This window comes from Mercurialis annua, linkage group LG7 (genome assembly GCF_937616625.2).
Source record: "Mercurialis annua linkage group LG7, ddMerAnnu1.2, whole genome shotgun sequence".
Lineage (NCBI taxonomy): Eukaryota > Viridiplantae > Streptophyta > Magnoliopsida > Malpighiales > Euphorbiaceae > Mercurialis > Mercurialis annua.
The window spans coordinates 38,171,903-38,198,143 of record NC_065576.1 but is presented as its reverse complement, the minus strand read 5'-3'; the positions used below and the strand labels follow the sequence as shown (position 1 = coordinate 38,198,143).

Genomic DNA, 26,241 nt, shown 5'->3' with positions numbered 1-26,241 from the left:
CACAAAGACGTTCTATCGATCAAATCCCTATTTATTTTGGTCTTGCAATTACATAGAGAGGGAAAGAGATGTAATCTTAGCTTAGCGCTCTCTCTTCAGCTGCGTACTCTTTTACCTAGTTTAAAGCTAGTCGGTGTTAATCAAATTTGTACATAAATGATCATGTAAATGTATATTAGGCATTTCTTAGTTTTGTATATGACTTTGGATTTACATACAATTAATTTATACTAAAGAGTACGTAAAGAAAAATAAAATTTCTGTATGTTTCAACTTCTTATTAAATATATTCTCAACCGTAAGAAAAACAATAGAATCTAGGTTTTTGAGGATCAATTTGTGATTCTCGTGCATAAAGACCTAAATGGAAAATAATAGATTGAGGCCTTGACCTTTAGGCATATGCATTCATGCAAACTTGCATTAATAAATGTAGACAAGTACAAGTAATAACATGTAAATTAAATTGAGAGTGTGTATCTCTTCCTATGGTATGGCTTCCCATTAGAAAAATTGATTTCGAGTGTACAAAATTTCATCAATGAGATGTAATGCAACAAATTTGATTTCGAGCGTGTAATATATTTATATATACGTGACAAATGACAAGTAAATATGTTGAACACTCATAGGATTGCCTCCAAAGCTCTAAACATTATATTACGTTGACCAAGCATCCTCTCCTAATTGAATTGTTCGGGTGTGTTTTCTGATTTTTTGAAGCCGTTCTTTTACTTAAAAAATAGTACATAGCTAGTATATACTAGATAATCTAATATTCAAATAAAAGTTGATTCTAATTCCAATTATGTATTGTACAAAACATGGAAGAACTACCAGCACAGCTTGTCCCTCTTTACTTGCTGAGTTTAGTTGATGCCTAATATCTTCCACCCTATGTTAATTCGCGGACTTTTTTCGCCTAAATACTTCAGAACTTCTCCATATTGATCTTCATGACTTCAATATCTCATGTTTTTTTCTCAGTATCTTCACAACAAACAATCTCGAGTAGATTATACGGTAATTCAAGTAGATCTTTGCTTACAGCTAAGATCGAAATTATGTTTGAAGAGAAGTGTACAATTCGGATCAAATCAAAATGCATTAGAATTCTAAATATTTCAAATCGAACTCAGCTGGTAGCTCAATTAATTTTTTTGATTCATTTCAATATTTTCAGATGGATTTGCACTAAAACCAGGTTAAATTTATTCTCCTTTTAAAATCTAAAGGAAAAGGTTATATTTTAATTATATCAAACCAAGCCAAACTAAATCTATAAACTCGATTAGATTTTTACAACTCCCTCAATTTGAAGAACATTATAAGACCATACTCAGTGCCATGAAGCGTTCTATACCAGCTCATGTACCGACGAGATATCATCAAATCATTAGCAGATAATACGGAAATAAGCTACAACGGCTGCCACATAATTAAATATGAGAGTGAGCTATGCGAAGAAAATCGAAAAACACTATAGAACATGCTTGATATTTAAACCCATGCATTTGCACTTTAAAACTGATTTCCTCATAATAAGGAAATAAACCTGGCATTGGCCACTGATTAAAAGTTGTATTCTGCTGAAATTACCATTACAATGTTTACAATGCAATCATAAGCACTAATCACTTGGATAACACTACAAAGTTGAAGTTTTACAGCTCTTTCCCTTTGCCAATGCAGCTTTTACTAAAACGCAAATAGTTTCTTGAAAACTGGCTTCGGACTAGACAATACATCGTATATCTCTACTTGTTAATAGTAATACTCTAGATTACAAAATTGTTTATAATGCAGCTTTTACTAAAACGCAAATAGTTTCTTGAAAACTGGCTTCGGACCAGACAATACATCGTATATCTATACTTGTTAATAGAAATATTTACTCTAGATTACAAAATTGTATATACAATTCTCCCATCCTTGGATTAAGAATGTTAGTCATATACTTGGCTGTCCTGCATGTCCTTCCCCTCGTGGCATTTTCTTTGACCCAGCTGTTGCATTCATAACAGAAAATAAGCATTTAAAAATCAGTCTATCATGATTTTGATAAATACTAACTGCAAATCAAGCACTCAAGATATATTGGTATTTTTAAATTTGCACATTTTGAGGTTTAACAAGCTAAAAACGGGCAAGACTTGCACACTTTCTAGAGAAAGCCACACACAATGAAACATTAAAAAGCATCTTTCAGTGGAAATATAACACATGTTCTTAATGTTCACTAAATCCCCACCATCTCTAGATTAGATTCTTGGATGCCATTTGGAATAACAACATTATTAAATTAAGGGGTAGGCACAGTTGCATGACAGTCAGGATTCACTCAAAAAAAACTTCGTGTTGCATAACTATTGGCTTCTATCAGGTGCTTTCATTTAATTTTTATGGGGAACAGTAACACTAAAGCAGCCCGGATTATTTTCCACTCTTAAGCAACTGTCCATAAATAATTATTAGCTGAGAACGTTCGAAGAGGGGGGGGAACTCTTAACTCCTGGGCATGACTCTCTACATCTATAAGGGATAGAATGCATCAAATAAGAGCAAGGTCAACCAGAAGCATGATATTGGAGATGACACTGTAACCCACAACTTAATTCAATTTCAAAAGTACGTCCATAGTCCTTGTAGGAGAAAAAAAAGTGAGCCTAAATTTTTTGCCGTATTCTCTTAAATCCCCCATGTCATTGTCACTGTTTAAGATGCATAATATAGCTAATTGATAAAAGCTCTTCGGGATAACGACTCATGTCAATCACAAATAACAGCGCATTGATTTTACCAACAGAATGGCAAACCACAAATCACAAGTCTGCATGTATTCACACACAAGGCAATAAAGAGAGACAGAGAGATAAGGAGAGTCAAGAGATATTACGATCTTCAACATCCTTCAGCTGGTAATAATGGGGGGCTATCTCTACAAGCCACTCTGGTTTCAGCTCAGTTACCTGCAAAATATGCCTCAAGTTAATCGATGAAATCACAATAGCAAACACATGCTTAAAAGAGCCTCTGGAGAATAAAAGTATCTGAAATTACAGATTTTAATACTTGCCTGCCTCATGTACTCCTTGGTTGTAAGAACCAACTCATGGTATATAACCCATCTCGGGAGGACCTGAACATAACCAAATAGAATATGAAATAAGTGTACAAAGTATCAAAAAATAATTTAAGATGCATTTGCTACAGCCAAGTTTCAGCAACGTATCTCGAATGTTGCTCTAAATATAAGAAAGAATTTCACAGCATACTTATGCAGAGATTTGGTTTTAAATTATTAATTGATACTGCCTATTTCCAAATCATACTGCTACAAGAATGACGTACTACAAGTATATGATCTTGAGTTGTATGTATATATGTTATTGTCAAAGTATAAATAAATTAATTAAGAAGTTTCTAGATTTAGGAAGTTTCTAGAAGTTTCCAGATTTGAGAGTTTCTAGAAACTTCTAGATTTAGAAGAGATAGTTTATATGGTCTTATATTTAATCATTCTAGAATAATCATATTCTAGAATGTTCATAGTCTAGAACATTCATAGTCTAGAATGTTCTAACATAGGGCTTAGCAAGAATCCTTGTATATAAATAGATAGTGGCATTCCATTGTAAAATAACTCAAGAATAGAAATTTTGCTTATTCTCAATTACTCCCATTTTATTCAACATGGTATCAGAGCCTAAAGCTCTTTTCTAAAATCTTCTTTTTTCAGACAACCTTCATTGTTGTCATCTCTATTAATTTCTACAGCCTTAATTGTTGTAACTTCTTTAACACCATGTCAACCTTCAACAAGGAAAATCTTTGGTGCAACTATTGTAAAAAACCGAGTCACACAACAACAATGTGTTGGAAGATGAATGGTAAGCCAACGCATCGGGAGTGGGCAAACCAAAAACGGCAGCCCATAATTTCAAAAAATCCTACAATAGAAGGATTCACTAATGAAGAAATTGAAAAGTTAAAGAGCTTATTAAGGTCTTTTGAACAGCCTTCGGAAAGTTATTCTTTGACTCTTTCAGGTGCGTCTTCGGTCCCTCTTTATATGAATGCCTCAGAAAATTCTTGGATAGTAGATTCTGGTGCTACCGACCATATGACCCCCATATCTAAACACTTCCACACATATACACCATGCCCAAGTAGCAAGAAAATTGTAACGGCCAATGGCACTTTAGCTATTGTTGCAGGGTTTGGAGATATACACATCTCACCTACCCTTATCCTTAAAAATGTCCTTCATGTTCCACAACTATCAGCCAACCTTATTTCCATTAAAAAGCTTACTCGTGATCTCCAATGTTATGTTGCTTTCTCTCCTTCTCATTGTGTTTTCCTAGATTGGAATTCGGAGAGGAGGATTGGACTTGCAAATGAAAGAAATGGCCTATACTATCTTGGATCATCTCAAAACAATAGGAGTAATCTATCCTATTCTTTTTTTAGTTCTTCAAATAAAAATGCCATTTGGTTATACCACCTACGTTTAGGACATCCTTCCTTCAGAGTTTTGAAAGTCATGTTTCCTCATTTATTTGAAGGGTTGGATATTTCTGAATTTTCTTGTGATATTTGTCAACTGGCAAAACATACTCGAATCTTTTTTCCTATCAGCAATAATAGAAGTTCTCACCCTTTTCAATTAATTCATAGTGACATTTGGGGTCCTTCTAGTATACCTAGTGTTTCAGGGGCTCGCTGGTTTTTATCCTTAATTGATGATTGCACTCGAGTTACATGGCTCTTCCTTCTTAAACAAAAATCTGATGTCAGTACTGTCGTCCTTACATTCCACTCAATGATTCAAAATCAATTTGGGGTTAAAATAAAAGGCTTTAGGACAGACAATGCTAGAGATTATTTTAACAAGATTTTGTCACCTTACTTTCAGTCACAAGGCATCATCCATTACTCGTCTTGTGTTAATACTCCCCAACAAAATGGGGTAGCAGAGAGGAAAAGTGGACATTTACTCAATGTTACCCGTGCGTTACTTCTTCAAGGGAATGTTCCTAAATCCTACTGGGGAGAGGCTGTCCTTACTGCCACGTACTTGATAAATAGACTTCCCTCACCTATATTAGACAACAAAAGCCCTATGGAGATACTTAATAGTTTCTATCCTCACGTCAGGACCTCCAATGGACTCAAACCTAGGGTATTTGGATGCACGGCATTTGTTCATGTTCATAACATACACAGAGACAAGCTAGATCCCCGAGCTACCAAATGTGTTTTCCTAGGTTATTCATCTACTCAAAAAGGATACAAGTGTTACAATCCTTTATCCAAAAAAATTCACATATCTGCAGATGTCACATTTGCTGAAAATACCCCCTTCTTTTCTAAGTCTCATCTTCGGGGGGAGATTTCAATGATGGAAGGTGATACTTGTGAATCTTTTGAATCATTGTCGCCACTTGAACTTCCTAGTGTTCCGGTCAGTGTCACACCCAAATCCTCTGAAATAATCAGATCTCAATCGCCTAAATCATCCACCGAACTAGAATTGTCTTCTGTCCCAGTTAGTGTCAGTAATAATTTTCCAAGATTTTCTCAAGTATATTCAAGAAGAAAGGCCATTCCGGAACCAGCACAAGTCCAAGAATCTGACTCAAATTCCGAAAATGAAATCACAGAGAGATCTAACCCACCTTTGCAGACACAAACTGTTGAAACAACTAACAACCTAACAAATGAGTTAGACCTTCCTATTGCCATCAGAAAAGGTATTAGAGAGTGCACCAAACAACCACTTTATCCACTCTCACTATGTGTCTCTTAAACACCTGTCACCAACCCATAAAAAGTTTATTACCAGTCTAAACACCATAAGCATTCCAAACACTGTTTCTGAGGCATTATCAAAAAGAGAGTGGAGGGATGCTATGAAAGAGGAGATGAGTGCATTAGAGAAGAATAATACATGGGAGATTGTTGATCAACCGAGAGGAAAAAATATTGTTGACTGCAAGTGGATTTTCACACTCAAATACAAGGCTGATGGATCCCTTGAAAGGCATAAAACACGATTGGTGGCGAAAGGGTACACTCAAACTTATGGGATTGATTATCAAGATACTTTTGCTCCGGTTGCAAAAATGAATACCGTGAGAATTTTACTATCATTGGCTGCTCACTTTAATTGGCAGCTTCTACAATATGATGTCAAAAATGCATTTCTTCATGGTGACTTGGATGAAGAAATTTATATGAGCATTCCTCCGGGATTTGAGGGAGAAACAACTAAAAAGGTTTGCAAGCTGAAAAAGGCTCTTTATGGGTTAAAACAATCTCCTAGAGCATGGTTTGGAAGATTTTCCAAAGTCATGAAGGATTCTGGGTATAAACAAAGTCAAGGTGATCATACTCTTTTTATTAAGCACTCAATTGAAGGGAGAGTGACTGCTTTGCTAGTCTATGTAGATGACATCATAGTGACGGGAAATGATGAGAAAGAGAAATATGAACTGAAACAAATACTAGCACAAGAATTTGAGATAAAAGAGCTTGGAAAGTTAAAGTACTTCCTCGGTATTGAGGTGGCATATTCCAAACAAGGGATCTTTATATCTCAACAGAAATATGTGGTTGACTTATTGACCGAAACCGGAAAGATTGGGTGTAAACCAGCCCGTACTCCAATGGATCCAAACCATAAACTAGGAGTAGCTAAAGAAGAACCGGTTGTTGATAAAGGAATGTATCAGAGGTTGGTTGGAAAACTCATATACCTTGCTCACACTCAACCAGACATAGCATATTCAGTGAGTGTGATAAGTCAATTCATACATGATCCAAGAGAATCTCATCTTCAAGCGGCTTACCGAGTGCTACATTACTTGAAAGGAAATCCAGGAAAGGGAATTTTATTCAAAAAGAATGATAGCCTTACTCTAGAAGCGTTCACTGATGCTGACTATGCAGGTTCCCTAGTGGATAGAAGATCAACTACAGGGTATTGTACTTTTCTTGGGGGTAATCTAGTAACGGGGAAGAGCAAGAAGCAAAATGTGGTAGCAAGATCATCTGCTGAATCAGAATTCAGGGCTATTGCTCAAGGATTGTGTGAGCTACTTTGGTTGAAAATTATTTTAGATGATCTGAAAATCAAGTGGGAAGGACCAATGAAACTTTATTGCGACAATAAATCAACTATCAACATTGCTCACAATCCTATACAACACGAAAGGACAAAACATATTGAAATCGACAAACATTTCATCAAAGAAAAATTGGATGAAGGGTTAGTGTGTATGTCCTACGTTCCTTCCAATCGACAGCTAGCAGATGTATTGACAAAGGGGCTGAATAGTTCAAGTTTTCACGGTCTTATATCCAAGCTGGGAATGGAAGATATATATTCCTCAGCTTGAGGGGGAGTGTCAAAGTATAAATAAATTAATTAAGAAGTTTCTAGATTTAGGAAGTTTCTAGAAGTTTCCAGATTTGAGAGTTTCTAAAAACTTCTAGATTTAGAAGAGATAGTTTATATGGTCTTATATTTAATCATTCGAGAATAATCATATTCTAGAATGTTCATAGTTTAGAACATTCATAGTCTAGAATGTTCTAACATAAGGCTTAGCAAGAATCCTTGTATATAAATAGATAGTGGCATTCCATTGTAAAATAACTCAAGAATAGAAATTTTGCTTATTCTCAATTACTCCCATTTTATTCAACAGTTATTACTAACCAAACAATTTTTGTAATCTATACCTTACATTACATCTGCAAATGATCTTAAGCGATATCTATTATTACTAACCAAGCCATTGCTAGTATATTACAGATGTTTGCTAATATGGAAGGCTAAAAAGTCTCTTCTCTCCATGTAATGTAACAACAATTTTTGAGACCATATAAAAAATTCATGAGTTGGAAGTTACTTCATCTGCAATATAAATTAATGCTAAAAATTCTCATTTGACAATCTCCAAATTAGGTCGGTCCCAAATTAACATCATCTGCAATTTGGATACCAAAATGACACAAAATGCCTTGAGCAAGTCAATCAAACAAAATCAAGTTATGATACACACGATTCACTTCATCTACAATGCATATGAATCCAACAGCACCCGCCCCCCACAACAAGCAGTATCACATTGCACCAATGAATTGAAACAACTTTTTCCACAAGAGTAGTCCGTCTGACCTAATCCTCGGAACATAAAATTAATGGCTTAATGCATGATTAAACCCCTGGACTTGTATACTTTCACTTATTTAACCCTCATCTTTTCGTTAATCTGTTGAACCTTTGAACTTGTAACTTTTGTCTATTTAACCTATAAAAGAGAGAGTGAGCAACAATAGCTCTGACAGGACAATATTATACTGACATGGCTGCACTTAGATGACATGTTGAAATTTTACATTTTCACTCATTCGACCCCCAAAATATGCGCTTATGATCTGCAATGACCAAAGCAAAATAACAGAGAAGAAATCAAATGGGAATGTGTTTATGGTTTACTTTCAGTCTCCGCGTCCACCAGAATAAATACCTTTATACATATTTTGGAAAACTTTTGAGATAAAAGAAATAGAATACTTTCGAAAACTTGGCGTGCGTGATAATGATCAATTGTCGATAAAAATTACCTGAGACAGCCCAGAACTAGGATGTATATTAACTGTCTGGGGATGTTTCACTGTTCTGTAAGACCCATTCTTCTGTAGCCTTGCAGAATGAGGGAAAAACCTAGAGAGGAAAATAAAAATCAATTTAATAAAATCAACAGAAAGCACTGACGTCCCGGTTACATAGAATACATGGTACCCAGAAAGTTTACCAGAAGTAATGGACTTCTTAATGGCATCTAAATCATTAGGATCAGAAGCTATCTCAATTTCAACTCTTTCTAGTAGGCCCTCCAACTGATCTCTTATATCTCTTGCTCGTTTCATACTCCTTACCTTGAAAGATTGAAATACCGCATTACAAAAACATAACAGATCAGAGATAAATAACCCTAACAAAGGGAACCCCAAATTAATAATAAAGGTGTTGCAGCACTTAAAAGTACAAGAATAAATAGACAGATGTTTAATGTCCTTATATATCAGATAACTTTTAGTTTTTGAAAATGGATAATGCTTCTAAACTATAATCATGTTTTTTCATTGTATTCTCATATTGATTTTTTAAATTCCTTTACAGATTGTTTAAATCTGTATTTAATGTGATTACTTACAAAAGAAATTTCCTACCTAACTGCTAATTGAATTGCACTTAGAAATTACTTTCTACTACTTGTTAATAGTTGAACAAATTTTCTTTTATTTTTTCTCGTCATACAATTTAGATGACCAATAACTGCTAATATACTTGCATCGCTAAGTTAATGGGAAGATTGGAATTTAATAAGGACCAAAATTTATTATCATGATATTACCTTAACACATAATTGACATCTACTAAAAAATCAATTTATATCATAAAATCAATCATCAAAAATTTAAACAAAAGTGAAAAAATGAAACAAAAAGTAAACTGAACCATCCAAAATATTCCTAACAACTGCAGAACTGCATTTTAAATTGCAATCTAAGGGAATTTAGGGGGTTGAACATGCATGCCACATTTTCATGAGAACAGGACACATTATACAGCAATAGACAAGTTCAGCAACCAGCTCGAAATTCAGATACAGCCACAATTTCCATCCCGGAGAAATAAATATATAGTCTCACAAATGTAGATACGAAGAAGAACATTTATTAAACAAAAAAATTATGTTGTTGTGCCAAATTGCTTTTATAATGAAGAGGTATCCTTTTCTTAGTTGAAATTAGGATTTTTCTAGAGTTACTTTGTTTTTAAGTTACTTTGTTTTTAAGTTACTTTGTTATTTTCACCACCCGATGAAAGTGAAAATAACTCATCCAATGGTGAAAAATGAACAAAGTAAGCTTTACTTTGAATGTAGACAACCTCTTGCAATTAATATCATTTTTATTATTTATTTTTTGTGAGACTAGATCATCTGTTTTGTGTTTATAATTGAGATGAGTTCTTTGGGTAGTGGCGGAACCAAAAATATTATTTAGGGTGGGGCAGAATTTTACTTGGCCAAACGACAATATGGTTCGATTTCATTTTCTCTGTTTTTTTGGCCAAACAACATTTTCATTTAGATATTTTTAAAAAATAGCCTAAACATGTCATATGGTCTAATATGTGTTAAAAGAAATATGAGTTGTTTAATTTGGCTTCGACTATTTTAAAGTTTTAATAGTCTAAATGATATTTCAAAGAGTTAAATAGTTTTCCGATAATAGTCAAAGGGAAACATCGAGCCTTTTGCCCAAAGAAATCTGCAAAAAGTAAAGCAATAAGTTACTCGGTGTGTTTTATTATAGATTGTAGCAAACAAAGCCATCCATGTAGAATATACTAATACTCAATTTAATATCTTTTTGTTTCGTCATCTTCTTCTTTCCTTCTTCAAGCTCTAAAATAACCTACTGCTTTTTTTTCCACTATAACAAAGAATCAACAATGGCTCCTAAAGAGATTTTTCCATCAATGGAGGAGAGGCGGACATGCCTCATTGGGGGCAGACCTGCCTCATAGGAAGACGGCCCAGCCACTATGCTACCCCCATTTGGGTCTCTGGCCGGCGAAAAGTGAGGCTGGTAGCCACCCTCGCCCCCACTGGATCCGCCCCTTTTTTTAGTAAGAGAGAATGCAAAATGTGGTTGTGTGTGTGTGAAAGAGAGAGAGACAGTTTAGTAATAAGCCATTACTAACCAGCCAGCTTTGATTGGATAACTAGTGTTAAATATCACTTAATTACTTTTGATAAATAAAGCTGCCTCAAGTGATCAAATTTTGATCGAGTTCAAGACACAGAATCTCATAATTTAATGTTGTAACTTCAACAGACTAATAAAAAGAACAGGATTCTCGGGTTGCAAAAATTTGGGGGTGTCCTCCATTATGTGGCCTACAAATCTATTTTCATAAACAGGAATTTTAAGACTCCATTGTAAGACCTTTCAGCCAAAATTGAGCACCTTAGCACCGAGCAAAGGCTTACAACCCAATAAAGAGAGCAAACAATTTACAAAGAAGCTTCTTAGCACGAGTGATGCAATGAAAGGAAAGAAGAAAACTGTATCATATCCTCCATGTATATTAAGCCTTGATGATGTCAAATTTTACTACTACTAGTCTCCTTCATACAGTGAAGGGATATTGCGAGTAAATTTAGTTAAAATAAACAATCTTCTCGTTAGAGATATAAAGCCACAGTTAGAGCCTCACCTATTAACTTAAGCTTCAGGGGTTGATTGATTATTTGATATGGTATCCTAAGCAACACCCTTTGATTATATAAACAATTGAGCAGAAAATAAGGTCAGTTTGTGTTTTTATGCATTCTTCGAGCCCGATGAATATTCACGCGTGGGAGTGAGTTAGAAATATAAAAATCATAGTTGGAACTTCACCTTACAGCTTAACCTTTGGATTAATTGATTATTTAACACTTTTGATTATTATATTTGATGTTCAACAGCTAGCCATTCAAACGCTAAATTTTTCATGCCACTAAGCAAAATACTACTAGATTTTTTGACGGAGTATACAATGACGTCAATCATCAACTGATGGCGACTATGTCCTTTCAGTTTTAACACCATCCTTCTTTGCTCCAATTCCTCCCCTCTGCTTCCCTTTTTGGATCCCCTATTTTAGTTTTTCACCCCTCTCTCCTGTGTTGTCTCTAACATTCTCTCCATAATCATTAACCTTATCTAATTAGGAAATTATTAGTTCACACAACGCAAACTACCAAAGTTGTCTCCATCAAGCCCCCTTGGACTCTATAAATCAGTCATTGAGATCAGAAATAACTATTATATGTAGAGCCATACCTGAATATAATTCTCGTAACACCATTGTGTTGAGTAGTTAGTTTCTTTCCAAGAGCTATACACCTAAAACAAACAGAAACAATTGAGAATAAATCACACGAAATTTAATAGTCTGATTATTTTTTTTCTTTTTTTTGTCAGAAAACAGAGAATCTTGGTACTAACTCGTCAAGAATACAGAAGAGTAAAAAAGCTCTAACAATAAAGACAGATACTTCATACTTATCAAAGCATCAAAGAAACCTCCTATATGAGTCTAAATAACTTCAAGCATCATTTTGTCTTTTAATTTTGTTTGTTTGTTCTGTGCATGTATCAGTATCTAAGTTGTTTATTTGAAAATCAAATTTGATGCGCCTATCTACAAAGTCAAAATGCATACGAGCAAATATAAGTAAACCATAGTGCCTACACCACTATTTCACAAGCCTCCATGAGCATCTTTATCTACATAACAAATTATGTTTCTCATGTGTTACCTTCAGAAGAGCTATATGGTCCCCCAGGTTACCAGTATGGAAATTCAGTCTGGCATTGTCAGCATGAACTTGTTTGTCTTTTGGACGATAGAATATTGAATTTCCGATAGAAAGCATCGCAGCAATAGAAATTATCTCATCTGAACACTTGTACTTGTCAGAAGCAACAATCATTTTAGATAGCATGGGATCGAGTGGAAAGTCAGCCATTCTTCTACCAACTTTGGTCAGCTCACCATGTTTATTTAGTGCACTTAGAGCAAACAAGAGTTCCAAGGCTTTTAGTAATGCCTCGGATGGTGGGGGGTCCATAAAATCAAAATTTAGCAAGTCGTGAATTCCAAGACTCTTCAATGAGAGGACAACATTAGCTAAGTTTGTTCTTTGTATTTCCGGTACCGTATTGTCATCCAAGTCATGTTGGAAATTGTAGGCAGTGTACAACCGGAAACACTTTCCTGGACCTGTTCGACCAGAGCGGCCAGCGCGTTGCATTGCTGAAGCTTTAGAAATAGGTGTTACTAACAAAGATTCCATCCCTGTCCTAGGGTTATATGATTTCATCTTGCAAAAGCCAGGATCAATGACATACTTTATCCCATCAATTGTTAAAGATGTTTCGGCAATATTGGTTGCAAGGACAACCTTCCGGGCCCCTTCTGGTGTAGGATCAAATATTTTGGACTGAAGCTCAGTTGGTAAATTTGCATATATAGGGCAGATGATAAGTTCTGCAATTTTGGTCCCCAAACCTCGGGTCCTATGCTTCAAAATCTCCTCAGCCGTCTCTATTTCCTCTTGACCTGTGAAGAAAATTAAAACATCTCCAGGTGGCTGTGTCACATGGATTTGAAGGGCAGTTACAATTGCTGCGTCTAGATAATCAGCTTCTGGTGACTTTGTGTAGTGTATCTCAACAGGAAACCTCCTGCCAGGAATTTTAAAAATATTAGCTCCATCAAAGTAATCGCTAAATTTCTCAGCATCAAGCGTTGCACTTGAGATCAGCAACTTCAACTCAGGACGAAACCGGGCTATATCCTGTCATACATGAGGACCAGATAATAAAATATAATTAGGATTGACAAGAAATATAGTGGACTCTGAAAATGAAAGGATGGTGATCAGTTCATTCAAATCTGACCATGCTTGAATTCATTCACAACATTTAGAGGTATGCAAACACAAATGCTGTCAGACAGATCATGTATGCCTATGAAAACACGTCAGCAAAGTTCATGTTCTGCAGAAACTTCTTTACAGCCACATTTTGTGCCCGTGTGTGGGTGTTCAAAAGGATCATCAAGTATACTTGCCTTAACTAGTCCAAACAGAATGTCGGTCGACAAAGTTCTCTCGTGAGCCTCATCCACCATTACTACACTAATAAAATACAAAGTAAGTAAACCAGCCCAAACACCATAAGATATAAATATTAATGGAGTAGGTAAGCATGCATACCTGTAGCTTGCCAAATCCGGCTCACCAAGGAATTCTCGCATGAGCATTCCATCGGTCATGTATTTCAATACAGTCTTTTCTGAAGTGCAGTCTTCAAAACGAATGGAGTAGCCAACCTGAAATATAACATGGAAAGTGTTACTGATGTCCATTTATCGGCAAAAATAATGGTGTTTAACTCCAAATTGGCAGACTTGATATAATCATAAATGTTTTTTTTTTTTGATAATATTACTAATGAAGCCAGACACTGGAAAAATACAAAATCTAGGGACAATTACACCCAGCATCTGGAACTTTTAGGAGACCTCAATATGTCATCTCTGACTTGCAAAACCTACATTGAAGACCTCGCGCATTTATTTCATCTAAACTTATTATAAGACCTCAGAAAACATTTAGGAACTTTTTGCTTAATTCTAATAGAGAACAAAAAAGCTAATTTGTTGATATTTAAGGGTCAAAATGTTTAAAAACTATATCCAAGGTAACTTATTCACAAAATATTTGGAAATGTTATATAAAACGTCAAATCAAATTCTGTTGTCTAGGAATCATAAACCAATTTGTCATGTTAGAAGTGGATTGAGAAAAAAAATTCAAGATGAGAAGTCGAAGATTCAAGATTCATATTGGAATCCAAACTAAAGATCAAGTTAGATATATTAAACATTTCAGAACTCGAAGTTTAACTTGCAACAAACCCAACTTCAGAATAGTATCGTTACACCAGGAAATTTGTAATAGACTGAAGATTATATCATAATCACAGTCAAAACTAATATTCAAATACATCATGCAGCTGTAGTTCTTCAATCTTAACACAAAAAATCATGTTCCCTGATTTTTCACAGCAAAGCTCATAAATTTAAATGTGACAACTGTTTGGATCATGAAATGAAACATATATAAGACTATAACCAACAAAATCACTAGTCTAAAAGGGAAGGAAGCTACCTCATGCCCAAGCTTGACGCCCATTTCTTGGGAAACCCTGGCAGAAACACTCATAGCTGCAACCCGCCTTGGCTGCATACAGCCGACCTGTAAAAGACAATAAAAGTTTACATATATCCAGCATGAGATTGCACTTCTTTAATATTAGGACATTTCCAACTCAACTCTAAAGATAATATATTCAAATATTATGATCAAATTCTATACCTTGATATTTTTATTATTTAATTCCTTTATATCGGACTACCAAATATTGAAAATTAAAAATTAGAAATTAAAAATCCTTTATTCTTTGTATTGTATATTTTTTTTATGTAATAATTTTTTAGTACGTGTGTTTATTTAAAAATAATTCTTTATTTATTTATTATTTCTTTTTAATTTTGATTTGATTTGATTAAGTAAAATTTAGTTACTTTATGTCGATATATTTGTAAAGTATATTTATTTAACTTTTTATTATTTTACTATCGATAAAAATTAAATAAAATTAATTTTTGGATGATGTTAAAAAAATTTAAATTTTTTTTAAGTTGTTAAGATAACAAAAAAGTGTAGTGTTAATTATAGTAGTATAAAAAAGTAATATGGTGAGAATATTCGTTTGGGTTAGAGACAAAGTTTGTGTTGGAGAAGAACTTCATTATCATATAGAGTTACTTTAAAATAAAGATGGGTTGGAGATGGCCTTAGGATGCATCAAATCAAGAGTTCTGATGCATTATGGCACTTGAATGGCTTTCACAGACAGGAACGGAACCAGGTTATGCATGGTCTCCTTCAAAGAAATTAAAATTAGAATAGCAACTATAAGTTATGATGTATTTGATAAAAAGAAAAAAGGTGTGTGATGGCAGTGCCTCCTCTTAGAATTTTTCTTAGGAGACCAGATTTATCCTCCATACCATACTTCAACTTTGGTCCACTTCATACATTAAATTGTAGTTACATCAAGCATTATATTCTAGTTCCGTCCTTTTTACAGATGTTGTTCAACAAAAGATCACAGTAATTATAGGTACAAATTTTGTCAAAATTTACTTTTGAACAGACATTAGCAATACCTTTCCACGCTTGGTGTAACCAGCTTCGTGAAGATATTGTGGTATCTGTGTGGTTTTCCCTGAACCGGTTTCTCCTACTATAACAAGAACCTAAATAGAAATAAAAGGAAACAGCATTAATACAGACGCCATGAACTATGTACATGCCAAAAACACATAGTTTGCCACAAAGAACATGCACAGTAGTTCACGTATATGAAACATGCCAAGACATTAATGTCCAATAAAAAATTAAGAGCATGACCAGGATATTAAAAAAAAAGACGCAAACCTGATACTTCTCAATAGCCGCAAGTAGATCGTCTCGGAATTTGTATATAGGTAAACTTTTTCGATCCTCCTGCATTAGAAGCAATCTCAGATATTTAAGTTACTTTATCATTAAAAGGATATGATAAGGAAACTAGTATCAAATCCATCTCCATACCAAGGATAATTCACTTCTATAGAATCCTGCAAGACTTTGCAGGCTCAAATGGTTAGGAAAACGGATTCCAAAAAAACAAAATGGGAACTGATATTTAAGGCTATGTAAATGCTACATGCTAGCTAACCATCGAGGCTGAAGCTTTAAGAGTCTAGATATTACTAAAATACACCCTTAGTTTTCCTTTGCACAATTACTTGGGAAAAATATTCTATGTTTCCGTCACATTTAATCAATAAAGGAGAGTTTGAAATCTTAATTATAACATACATATCAAGACAAATTATCATTATAAGCAATAAAAATACATTTTTATATATTGGCTGAGAGACTATATTTGTACAAGCAAAAAACAGTTGCAAGTGCACATATACAGTTGGACGTTGTAATTACATAGTTACTTCCACAGTCCCATATCTTTCTCTAACTCGCTGTTTTGAAAAGCCTTACAATAGAACTCAATTTTTCTGTTTATACCAAGTTTATATCAATCAGAAATGTCATGTATCATATAGATTTGGTAATAGTTGATGAGAACTTCAACTGTAAAATAGATGATTCAAGCCTCTTAAAATCTATTCACCTTGAAATTTTACATGCGTCATATTAAGGGTATGAGTGACTGAGTCAAACCAACTCCCAAACTACTCGAAATTGACTTAATAGTACTCAAAACCTTTTATCAAGTTGACCTCAAGTTCGAGCTACTCGAGTCAACTGCCAAGTTGATTTTGAACATCAATAATCAAGATACTTAGTTCAAGAAACTCGCAAGTCTGATCGAATTCTGATTAATTTACTCTTTTATCTTTTATAATTACACATATTAACAATAATACTTTTAATTTAATACTAACTTTCTTATATTGATAATCAAGTCGAACCAAATCGAACGCGGTTATCAATTCTACTGATCTCGAGTTCAACCTTGAACTCATAAAAGAAAACTCGTTCAAGTTTGAATCGAATTTTGAATTTAAGGGTCGAGCCAAACTCGATTTTGACAGTGTTTCAACTCAACTCGATTCGACTCAATATTGAATAGAGCTGTAATCCAGTGATTGGTTTTTGAAAATGCCGATCAATAAAAAAAGTTGTGGAAGTACATTTCTTCATCAGAATCTACAGGAGCTTTTGATTGTATTGAATAAGAAGAGTGAGTATTGAGATTCTTGATTGTTTATGCAGGGGCCAAAATTTCAATTTTGTTCTTATTCAATAGGAACCAACTACAATAAAGGTCTTTGTAGGGATAGTTGGCTGCGAGGAGGAACCTATCTATAGAAGTCTAGCAATTAACTTAATTTTAAAAGAATTATGGAATCAACCTTGGCTCTGTCTTTTTTTTTAATGATTGTAAAGTTGAGCCCCAAGATACTTGTTCTGAATGTAAGCCGCATACCTTTTATTGACAAAACGCATTATCAGGGAATTTGAGGAAGATAGAAAGAAAAATCCGTAGGCAGAAAGGGCGAAAAGATAATAATAATAATAATAATAAATTACGCACCTGAATCTTCTCCATAGCTGATTTTTCCATAGCAATATCTAGGGAATCAGCTGGTAATTGACCATCAAACTGCATAAAAGACATGTATTTACTGTGAATTCAGAGACAAACTGAACAACCACCATTCATAACTTGGGGACTGATGGTTCTACCTTGTCACCATCCATCACTGATGCCTTGATAAACTCAATCTGGTCTTCAAACACAAACCTAAGCATAAGCAAGAATTCGTAATTAAATATGATATAGAAAATAAACAGCACATGAAAATATTTGTATTTAAGAGAACAAAAGAAGAAAAAACCGAGAAAACTTAATTAAGGCAGAAAAACAAATTAAAAAGTATACAGTAAGAAATTGCTCAGTCAATAATTTCATCCAATTGTAACACTCTAAGAACATACTGATAATCATCAGAGATCTGTTTTTTGTTCCTTGAGCCAAACTTCAAAGAAGCTTTCCCTGGAGTATAACAGCAAATTCAGAATAAGTTGCAAACCTAGAGTTGTCTTGCATTAGAGCACATGCTAAGAAAATGCTAAAACCTTCACAATAATTTACCAATCTGATATTCTTCCCATTCCTCCTGTTCTCGGAAGGGGTTCATTTTGCTACTGGAACCACCATCTCTACAAAAAAAAAGAGGATAAAAAAGCCTCAATGCAAGGGAACAAGCAATAAAATATTGGAAACTTTGTGCTAGTTAGAAAATTAACATTTTAACAGAAAAATTTTACGGTCCCAATCAAGAAGCCTTTTCTTTTCATACTGACCCATAACGCTGATGAACCGCACCAAATCTCTTCTCCTGATTAACACCCCTAACTTGATCATCATATGCATCTGGCATTCTATACTGCATTTCAAAGGGGACATAGGACATAAAATTAATTAGCAACAAACATGTTTTCCATACTTCTGAATCAGGAATGGTATGCAGTTCTTCAAAGATAATTCTAGTTTCTTATTTGATAGAAAGAAATCCTCTATTTTATTTTTTCAATTCTACTATACAGAAACCATCATTTCCACAACAAAATGGTGACACTCGGATACTATCAAATGCTACATTTATTTTTTACTAAACTGCCATATGCTTTGGGTATTATATACTGCAATTCAAAGGGAAAATGGGACATAAAATTACTTAGCAACACACATGTTTTCATGCTTGTAAATCAGGAATAATATGCAATTCTTAAAAGATAATTCTAGTTTCTTATTTGATAGAAAGAAATCATGTTTTTATCCTTTTATCTCTACTATACGAAACCACCACTTCCACAACAAAATGGTTGCACCCAGATACTATCAAATGCTAAATTATTTTTTACCAAACTATCTTGCACTTTATTATCCCCTTGTTCACTTCTATCTCATCTGAAATTTGAAATTTTCTTCATTGAACAGTAGGAAAAATTGTTCCAAATATCAATGGCCTTCCCCCTCTATCTTACTCTCAAATGAGGGATTCTCAGGCTTCAAGTGCTTATACATTACCCTACAATTTAACAAGAACGATTATCTGCAATTCACAATGTAACTCCATAAACTTCATGTGGCCATATTCAACAAAAATCTCAGCACCAAAACAAAACTCCATGGGCATAAGCAGATTTGACCGGTGCTCATAAGTAACTTCAAATATCACAGTATTAGCTTGTCCAATTTCACTTATTAGATCATCTTTAGAAGTCCAGTTAGCAGAATGTTTTGGAGAAGTAGAATACGAGAGAAGAACTGAATCTTCTTTCTTGTTAAACAGAAGGCTAAAATCAAGGGTATTGCACAACATAACTCCAAAAAACTTCATGAGGCCATTTTTCAAATAAAAATTATCAGCACCAAAACAGAACTCCATGGGCATATGCAGATTCGACTGGTGCTCATAAGTAACTTCAAATAACAAAGTATTAGCTTGCGCAATTTCAACTATTAGATAATCTTTAAAAATCCAATTAGCAGAATGTTTTGAAAAAGCAGAATCCCAAAGAGGAACTGAAGCTTCTTCCTCGTTATACATAAAGGCTAAAATCAAGGGTATTGCACAATGTAACTCCATAAAACTCCATATGGCCATAATTTCATAAAAATTCTCAGCACCAAAATAAAACTCCATGGGCAAATGCAGATTCCGCCAATGCTCATAACTAACTTTAAATATTACATCATTAGCCAGTCCAATTTCAGCTATTAGATAATCTTTGAAAGTCCAGTTAGCAGAATGTTTTGGAAAAAAAAATCCCAGAGAAGAACTCAATCTTCCTCCTTGTTATACAAAACAACTAAATCAAGGGTATTGCACAATCTAACTCCATAAAACTTCATGTGACCATAATTCAATACAAATTCTCAGCACTAAGACAAAACTCCATGGGAATATGCAGATTCAGACAATGCTCATAAGTCATTTTAGATATCACATTATTAGCTTCTCCAATTTCAGCTATTAGATAATCATTAGAAGTCCAGTTAGCAGAATGTTTTGGGAAAGTAGAATCCCAAAAAGGAACTGAATCTTCTTCCTTGTAACACGCAAAGGATAAAATCAAGGGTATTCCAGAAGATGAAAATCAAGAATATCATGACAAATAATGGATCAACGGTCCAAGAACTGAAGAGCACCACCAGGCTGCTTGCCTCTATGAAAAAAGAGATTTGTCCATATCGTGGGTATTGTTTGAAAGAGCACCACTAATTCTTGCAGCCTCCTACTAAAGATTCTTGGGAGGATTTCATGAGAGAAGATTTATTCTTACATAGATTAAGTTGTTGGTTTGACAAGGAGATGGTTGTTCAAAACTTGGAGTTTAAATTTTATTTATTGAATGTTGATTTTAAATTAGAGGACAAAGAGGAGATAGAAAGGCTAGTCAAACAATAATAAGAGGATGAAGCTTCAACTAGCACATAGGTGCTTAATTTTGTTTTAAGCAACACAAAGGGAGAAATTCGTAAACAGAAGAGAGAAGGCACAGAGGTGAGTGGGATTCGGAAGAAGAGACTTGGGGAAAGAAAAGGGAAAGATAAAATTTAGCATTTCATAGATAGGTGATATGATCAGCTGTTTTATTACAGCTGTAATAATAAAGTTCCCATTTTGTTAGCTAATATCTAGACTCTTAATTAGGAATGTTTTGTTTTCTATTATTTAGGAAGTATTATTTATGCTTATTAGGAGTCCATCTTAAGTAGGGATTCTTTTCCTTTTGTAGTTTAAACTCTTCTCTATTTAAAGGGGAAGATTATATTCAATAAAGCAATCAATAATTCAGTCAAAAATTAAAGAAAAGGAGAGTTGGTGGTCTCTTGAACAAATCACCATTATCATCTCAAAAAATAGGTTTATCGAAGAACAGGAAAAACAAGGGAAATCGACGATATTTTCCGAGTAACAGACCTGTGACGAGATCCTATTCGCGGGACCATAACATAGCTTTACTAAATCGTTATAGCAGGCCACTCAAATAGGCTATTCTGATTAGAGGTTCAAGGATGTGGTATCCTAAATCACATACATTATTAATACATTTAAGTTACTATTGGGGTGATGTATTTAGGTATTGCTATGAAACAATATAAAGCGATTACTATTGGGGTGATGTATTTACGTATTGCTACAAAACAATATAAAGCGATTAAATCATGAAAGAAAAGGTATGTGAGCTTGCATATGTCAATATATTCATCTTTACTTATTTAGTTTATGCATATCCCTTGATTACCTCTCTTAGATTCTCATTATTTGTATATCTTATGGCTGTAATTACTGCTGCATTTCCTTCTTTAATAGGCCTAGGATTAAGGGATCAGATTCTGTTTACAATACCAGTCTCTAAGATCAAGGGTTTTGATTATTTCTAATGTCTATATATTGTAATTTTGTTAATGAAATGATACACAAAACAATTCAGACTTCTTTTTTATTTCTTTTGTCAGCATAAATATGGTGGTCTAGAATCTAGATACTAAATTTTGTCATAGTCATTATCCTACCTATTGTGGAAAGATTAAATGACACTGATATCCATTGAAAATTCATAAGTTAAACAATATTGTCAAAAGCCGCAAGGATTTGCCACTAAATTTTGAAAGTCTCCTTCAATAATCACAAATATGTTAGGAGAAAAGAAAACAGATAAGGAAACAAAAAAGCTGCATACCACAGTAGTATCATCTACATCTTCTGACGACTTCTGTACAAGCTCAAACATTTGCTTCTTGTAACTGCGAAAATAAGATAGCCATGATTATTTACCATATTTAGTTAAATCAATGTATACTATATAGTGCTGTGAAACTATGTCTTAACATCTAACTCATTTAGTAGGGAAAATGAGGAATAAAAGAGAAAGGAAGGCTTGGCAAAGTAGAACACACAAGACTGGAAGCTGGAGGCAAAAATACATAAATTTTCCATTTGTTCAGTTATATCACAAAAACGTGAAAAAACCATAAATTTTCATAAACTAACTAAAATTTGAAATCACTTACAATCATCATTTGGAATTGCTAGTTTGCAGGTGACAATAAGGGTGGGATGAGAGAAAGAGACAGTAATTGTATTTAATTACACACGGGACCACAAGCAATGACCAAAAGTTTTACCTTAGAGCACTTTTTTCTGCTTCAGTAAGCTTTACACCATTAAATAGATATTGTTCATCTTCTATATCATCCCTGAAGTAGAAGTTCACAAATAGAATTGTAAAGATGTAACCCCAGAAGCATAAACAATATATAATGTAAAAGAAAGTTTGTAGCACAATGGACAATGAGATGCCTAAGGGCTACAGTACCTAAATGTACCATGCTAAGGTTCATGTCATAAACTTGGCCAATTTTTATTTTAATTATCATTTGGTTTACTTCTGTTAGGCAGTTTAAGTTCTAAGAACACGCCTTTGTTATTCTTATTCTACTTTATGTCTCTGTCATGCATGATCTATTGTCCAACTCATTTTCGAAAGTTTCCCTTCTGCCATCTTAATTATTTCGTTCTGTTATTACTCCCTGCATGGCGTCCTGATCTTTCCCCTTAATCATCTTGCAGCCTCTCCATTTCTTCACCATTTAGCCTAAGTATAAGCATAGCCTATCATCTTTCTCCTGACATAATGCTACTTATGCAGATGTTCTCTTCCTCAGACATAACTTGTTCTACATAGTCCAATGAATATCTTAATTTTCAGTAATGACTAATGAGAATGCTCTATGATTCTTTCAACTATTACTAACACATTTTCACAACCACTGCAAGTCTTTTATGCATATCTTGCAATAGTGTCTTATTCATAGGCCATACAGCTGGTGCTTTTTGACAACTATAATCTCATACAGAAATTCAAAATTACTGCAAATGATCACATTAAGGACGTTTCATTTTTATATTTTAAGGTCAAAATAATCTACAAACATAATAAATATATAAAGAAAAAAACAGTGATAGATTTAGATCACGGCTAGATGTAATTTACCTGAGTTCTTCCATTTTTTTTTGCTCTCTTGTCTTAAGATATTCTTGCCTAGACACGTTTCTGAATCAAAGCCAACAAAAAGAGGATTAGATTTTCTCACCAGTAAAATTAAACCACAGAAGTAAGTGATGCTAAAGGTCGAACCTCAGAGTGCCAATTCCATTTTCCTCCAAAGCATGTGATCTTCGCACTGCCTCTTCTGTTGCATCAAAATAAGGAAAGCAGTTGCGGAAAAGAGTTAACATATTTCAAGCAAAACACAATGCACTTCTTAAGTGTGTGGCTTTGTTAACGTATTACTCTTAAGGTGTTATACCTGCCTCCTTCTTTGTTATCTTTGGCTCTGTCAGCTGAGATAAATAGACCAAATAAGGAGAACTTCATTGACATTTAATGTAAGAAAATTACTCGAAAAATAAATAAAATGCATGAACGCTCCAAAGTATGAAAACAAAAAGTTTAAAATGCAATCAGTTTACGCAATCTGTCCTACATCACAGAAACAACAAGTTTAAAATGCAAGGGAAACACAAATAAGATTGTTATGTGCAATACATACATTTCGAGTTCCAGCAGCATCGCGTTCTCTTATATTTTGCTCTAACTGTTCCCTTTCCCTTTGATCCTGCAATCTTTCCTCCTCTGACTGCAAGACAGAATAAAATACAAGCCACATTCAGATTTTATGGGAAGTAAAAAATAGCTAGCAATTAAGTTGTTAATTACTTTATTCAAGTACTTATTACTAACAATAAACAAAGATATAAACGAAGAGAATCTCACTGCTAAAACCACAAAATGATATTAACTTCTTGAAGAGTACCAGAAACTGAACAAAAAGTTGCTACAACTATTCATGAAAGGGGCATATTTCAGAAAATACACCATACCTCTGAACCATCCTCTTCATCTTGGGAAATCCTCTGTTTAACCTTTCTCTCATTTACCACTTGTGAGACCTGATGCATCATTCGATTGAGTCCCAAAAAGAAAAATGTGATGGAGATGTCTAACAGAAATAAAACCGGGCAGCAGCTTAAGATTAAGACCATAAAAATAGATAAAATAATCAATTTAAGAAAATAAAACTCTGCCTCATTGTCTTCATCCTCTTCACTTTCAATCTTTTTCCTAAATCGCTTCTTATGTGACTCATCTCTTCTACGTTCAGTGGCAACAGTAATTGAGGATGTCTGTCCAGAAGTAGTGGCATCACCATTGTTGTTGTCATCATCATCAGCATCCAATATTGCATATGTTGTCTGCTTCCTTGCCAGCATAGCGGCTTCCCTTTCTTGCTTTTGATAATTCTGGGCAAAAAAAAAAACATACAAATATGATATTGCAAGTAACAACGAGGAGAATTATCATTGCATCTAAGGGCAACAAATGGGTGGGCTTCGGTGGGCATACAAGTATGGTCTAGACATTTAAATATTTCACCTATTTACCACATTGCCCACGTATCAATGCAACCCAAAACCCACTCATTTACGCCATAAATATATGAACATGTTATTTAAAATACATATGTTTTCCAGCAAACTATATTGACAATAAAACTTTACAAGTGTAAGAATTCATAAATAAACTCACATTTAAACCAGATTGTTTATGGGGTACTCTAGAAAAAAGTTCCTCAGCGAAAGAACGGGTTCCCGAAGACGTTGAAAATCCAAACTCCGATAGCCTGCCCAGAACATCATTTGACGAATTTGCTTGCTTAGCTGCAGCCAGAATTCACTTTAACTCAGCACACTATATATATTACATATTCCCCATTCCATATCGGTCGAAAAAAACAAAAAGCAAATTAACAAGTGCACTTTCATAGAGTGATTTCGCATACTGTTCCCTAATCATAAATAAAAGGGTTAACGTCACCATATAGCACAACCTTTCGCGTTTCTTTCGATTTAAGCATAAACTTTAAAACGTCTCAACTAATAGCATAACCTTTCAATATGCGGCATATATAGCATAAATGTCTAAAACGACATCGTTTTGGTCGTCCGTACGACCAAAAACAACGTCATTTTAACAAAAAACAAAGCATAAAATGTATACCGAGCTATAGAATGAAAAGTTTGGAAAGGTTGTGCTGATGTATGATACACTTTTTAGTTTGTGCTCAAGTCGAAAAAAAACGTGGAAGATTGTGCTATATGGTGACATTGACCCTAAATAAAATGCTGCAACACTTGATAGGAAGGCAAAAAGGTTCACTCACAAATGTCAATAATATACTGAACAACTGTAGTCTGAGAATATCCCAGCAATGACCCATTGTTCTCTGCAAAATTGATACAAAAAACAACTTAAAATAACAATCAAATGATATTTAACATTGCATATCAAGAGCAGCTAATCAACTGAAAACAAAAAAAAATTATAAATTGAGGCATACAGAGAAACCCTAATCCCAGTTATAATACAAATTAGGGTTTAAATAGCGTACCAAATAGAAGGCATACGAATATTAATTAAACAGTAAACATTGTTGATTAAGACAATCAGAATTTCAGTACCTTAGGGTTAGGTTTTGTTAACCGTAGCGCTGCGTAGTGTAGAAGAATTGAAGCGGGAAGTTATTTCAATTTGTTCTTTAACGAAGCAGCAGCAGCAGCAGCAGGAATTATGAGAAAACTAGTCCAATGCCCGTGCAATTGCGGGAGACCAATATAATATTATTATATTAAATATTATTTTGAATTTAGCTACCATGAATGGTATTGATTATTTTCTATATTATTAATAAAAATACTTGTGTGGATAAAATTGGATATATAAATAAAATAAAATTCTACATTATCTTTAAAACTAATAAAAATGTATATTAATGAGCTTTAGCTCAAATGGTATAAGCGCTAAGCAGAAAACTGCTAGGTCGTGTGTTCGATTCCTCCCACAAGCGCTTCCCCTCCCCAAATTATCAAAAAAAAAATGTTTA

At 34.1% G+C, this 26,241-nt stretch overlaps 1 protein-coding gene across 4 annotated transcripts; it reads right to left on the bottom strand.

The window, feature by feature from the left end:
* Positions 1 to 1,607: 1,607 nt before the first annotated feature.
* On the bottom strand, positions 1,608 to 25,972 carry LOC126655194 (pre-mRNA-splicing factor ATP-dependent RNA helicase DEAH1-like). Of its 4 annotated transcripts, none has more exons than XM_056106492.1 (28): positions 25,820 to 25,970; positions 25,522 to 25,584; positions 24,888 to 25,018; positions 24,386 to 24,601; positions 24,182 to 24,250; positions 23,851 to 23,937; positions 23,608 to 23,641; positions 23,436 to 23,490; positions 23,292 to 23,351; positions 22,423 to 22,494; positions 21,978 to 22,041; positions 18,588 to 18,670; positions 18,376 to 18,443; positions 18,219 to 18,276; positions 17,967 to 18,024; positions 17,815 to 17,883; positions 16,149 to 16,217; positions 15,878 to 15,967; positions 14,814 to 14,900; positions 13,857 to 13,972; positions 13,712 to 13,778; positions 12,396 to 13,436; positions 11,917 to 11,979; positions 8,827 to 8,952; positions 8,638 to 8,736; positions 3,077 to 3,139; positions 2,897 to 2,969; positions 1,608 to 2,006 (listed from the first exon to the last, which is right to left on the bottom strand). In XM_056106492.1, exons 4-28 carry the CDS (start codon positions 24,569 to 24,571, stop codon positions 1,951 to 1,953), a joined length of 2,913 nt encoding a protein of 970 aa, XP_055962467.1. In that variant the 5' UTR covers positions 24,572 to 24,601; positions 24,888 to 25,018; positions 25,522 to 25,584; positions 25,820 to 25,970; the 3' UTR covers positions 1,608 to 1,950. The 4 variants fall into 4 exon arrangements, 3 of the variants coding, with proteins under 3 accessions (XP_055962467.1, XP_050205190.1, XP_055962468.1); XM_050349233.2 differs by having other exon boundaries at positions 24,888 to 24,981; XR_008791118.1 differs by lacking the exon at positions 1,608 to 2,006 and having other exon boundaries at positions 8,638 to 8,737; positions 8,829 to 8,952; positions 25,820 to 25,971.
* Positions 25,973 to 26,241: the final 269 nt, after the last annotated feature.

Excerpts from the sequence above, each read along its gene's own strand:
- LOC126655194 (XM_056106492.1), bottom strand. The coding sequence starts at position 24,571 with ATGCTGGCAAGGAAGCAGACAACATATGCAATATTGGATGCTGATGAT. Across the intron at positions 16,218-17,814 it reads CAGCTATGGAGAAGATTCAG|GAGGATCGAAAAAGTTTACC; the intron begins GTGCGTAATTTA and ends CTTCTAATGCAG. Across the intron at positions 2,970-3,076 it reads CCAAGGAGTACATGAGGCAG|GTAACTGAGCTGAAACCAGA; the intron begins GCAAGTATTAAA and ends CATATTTTGCAG.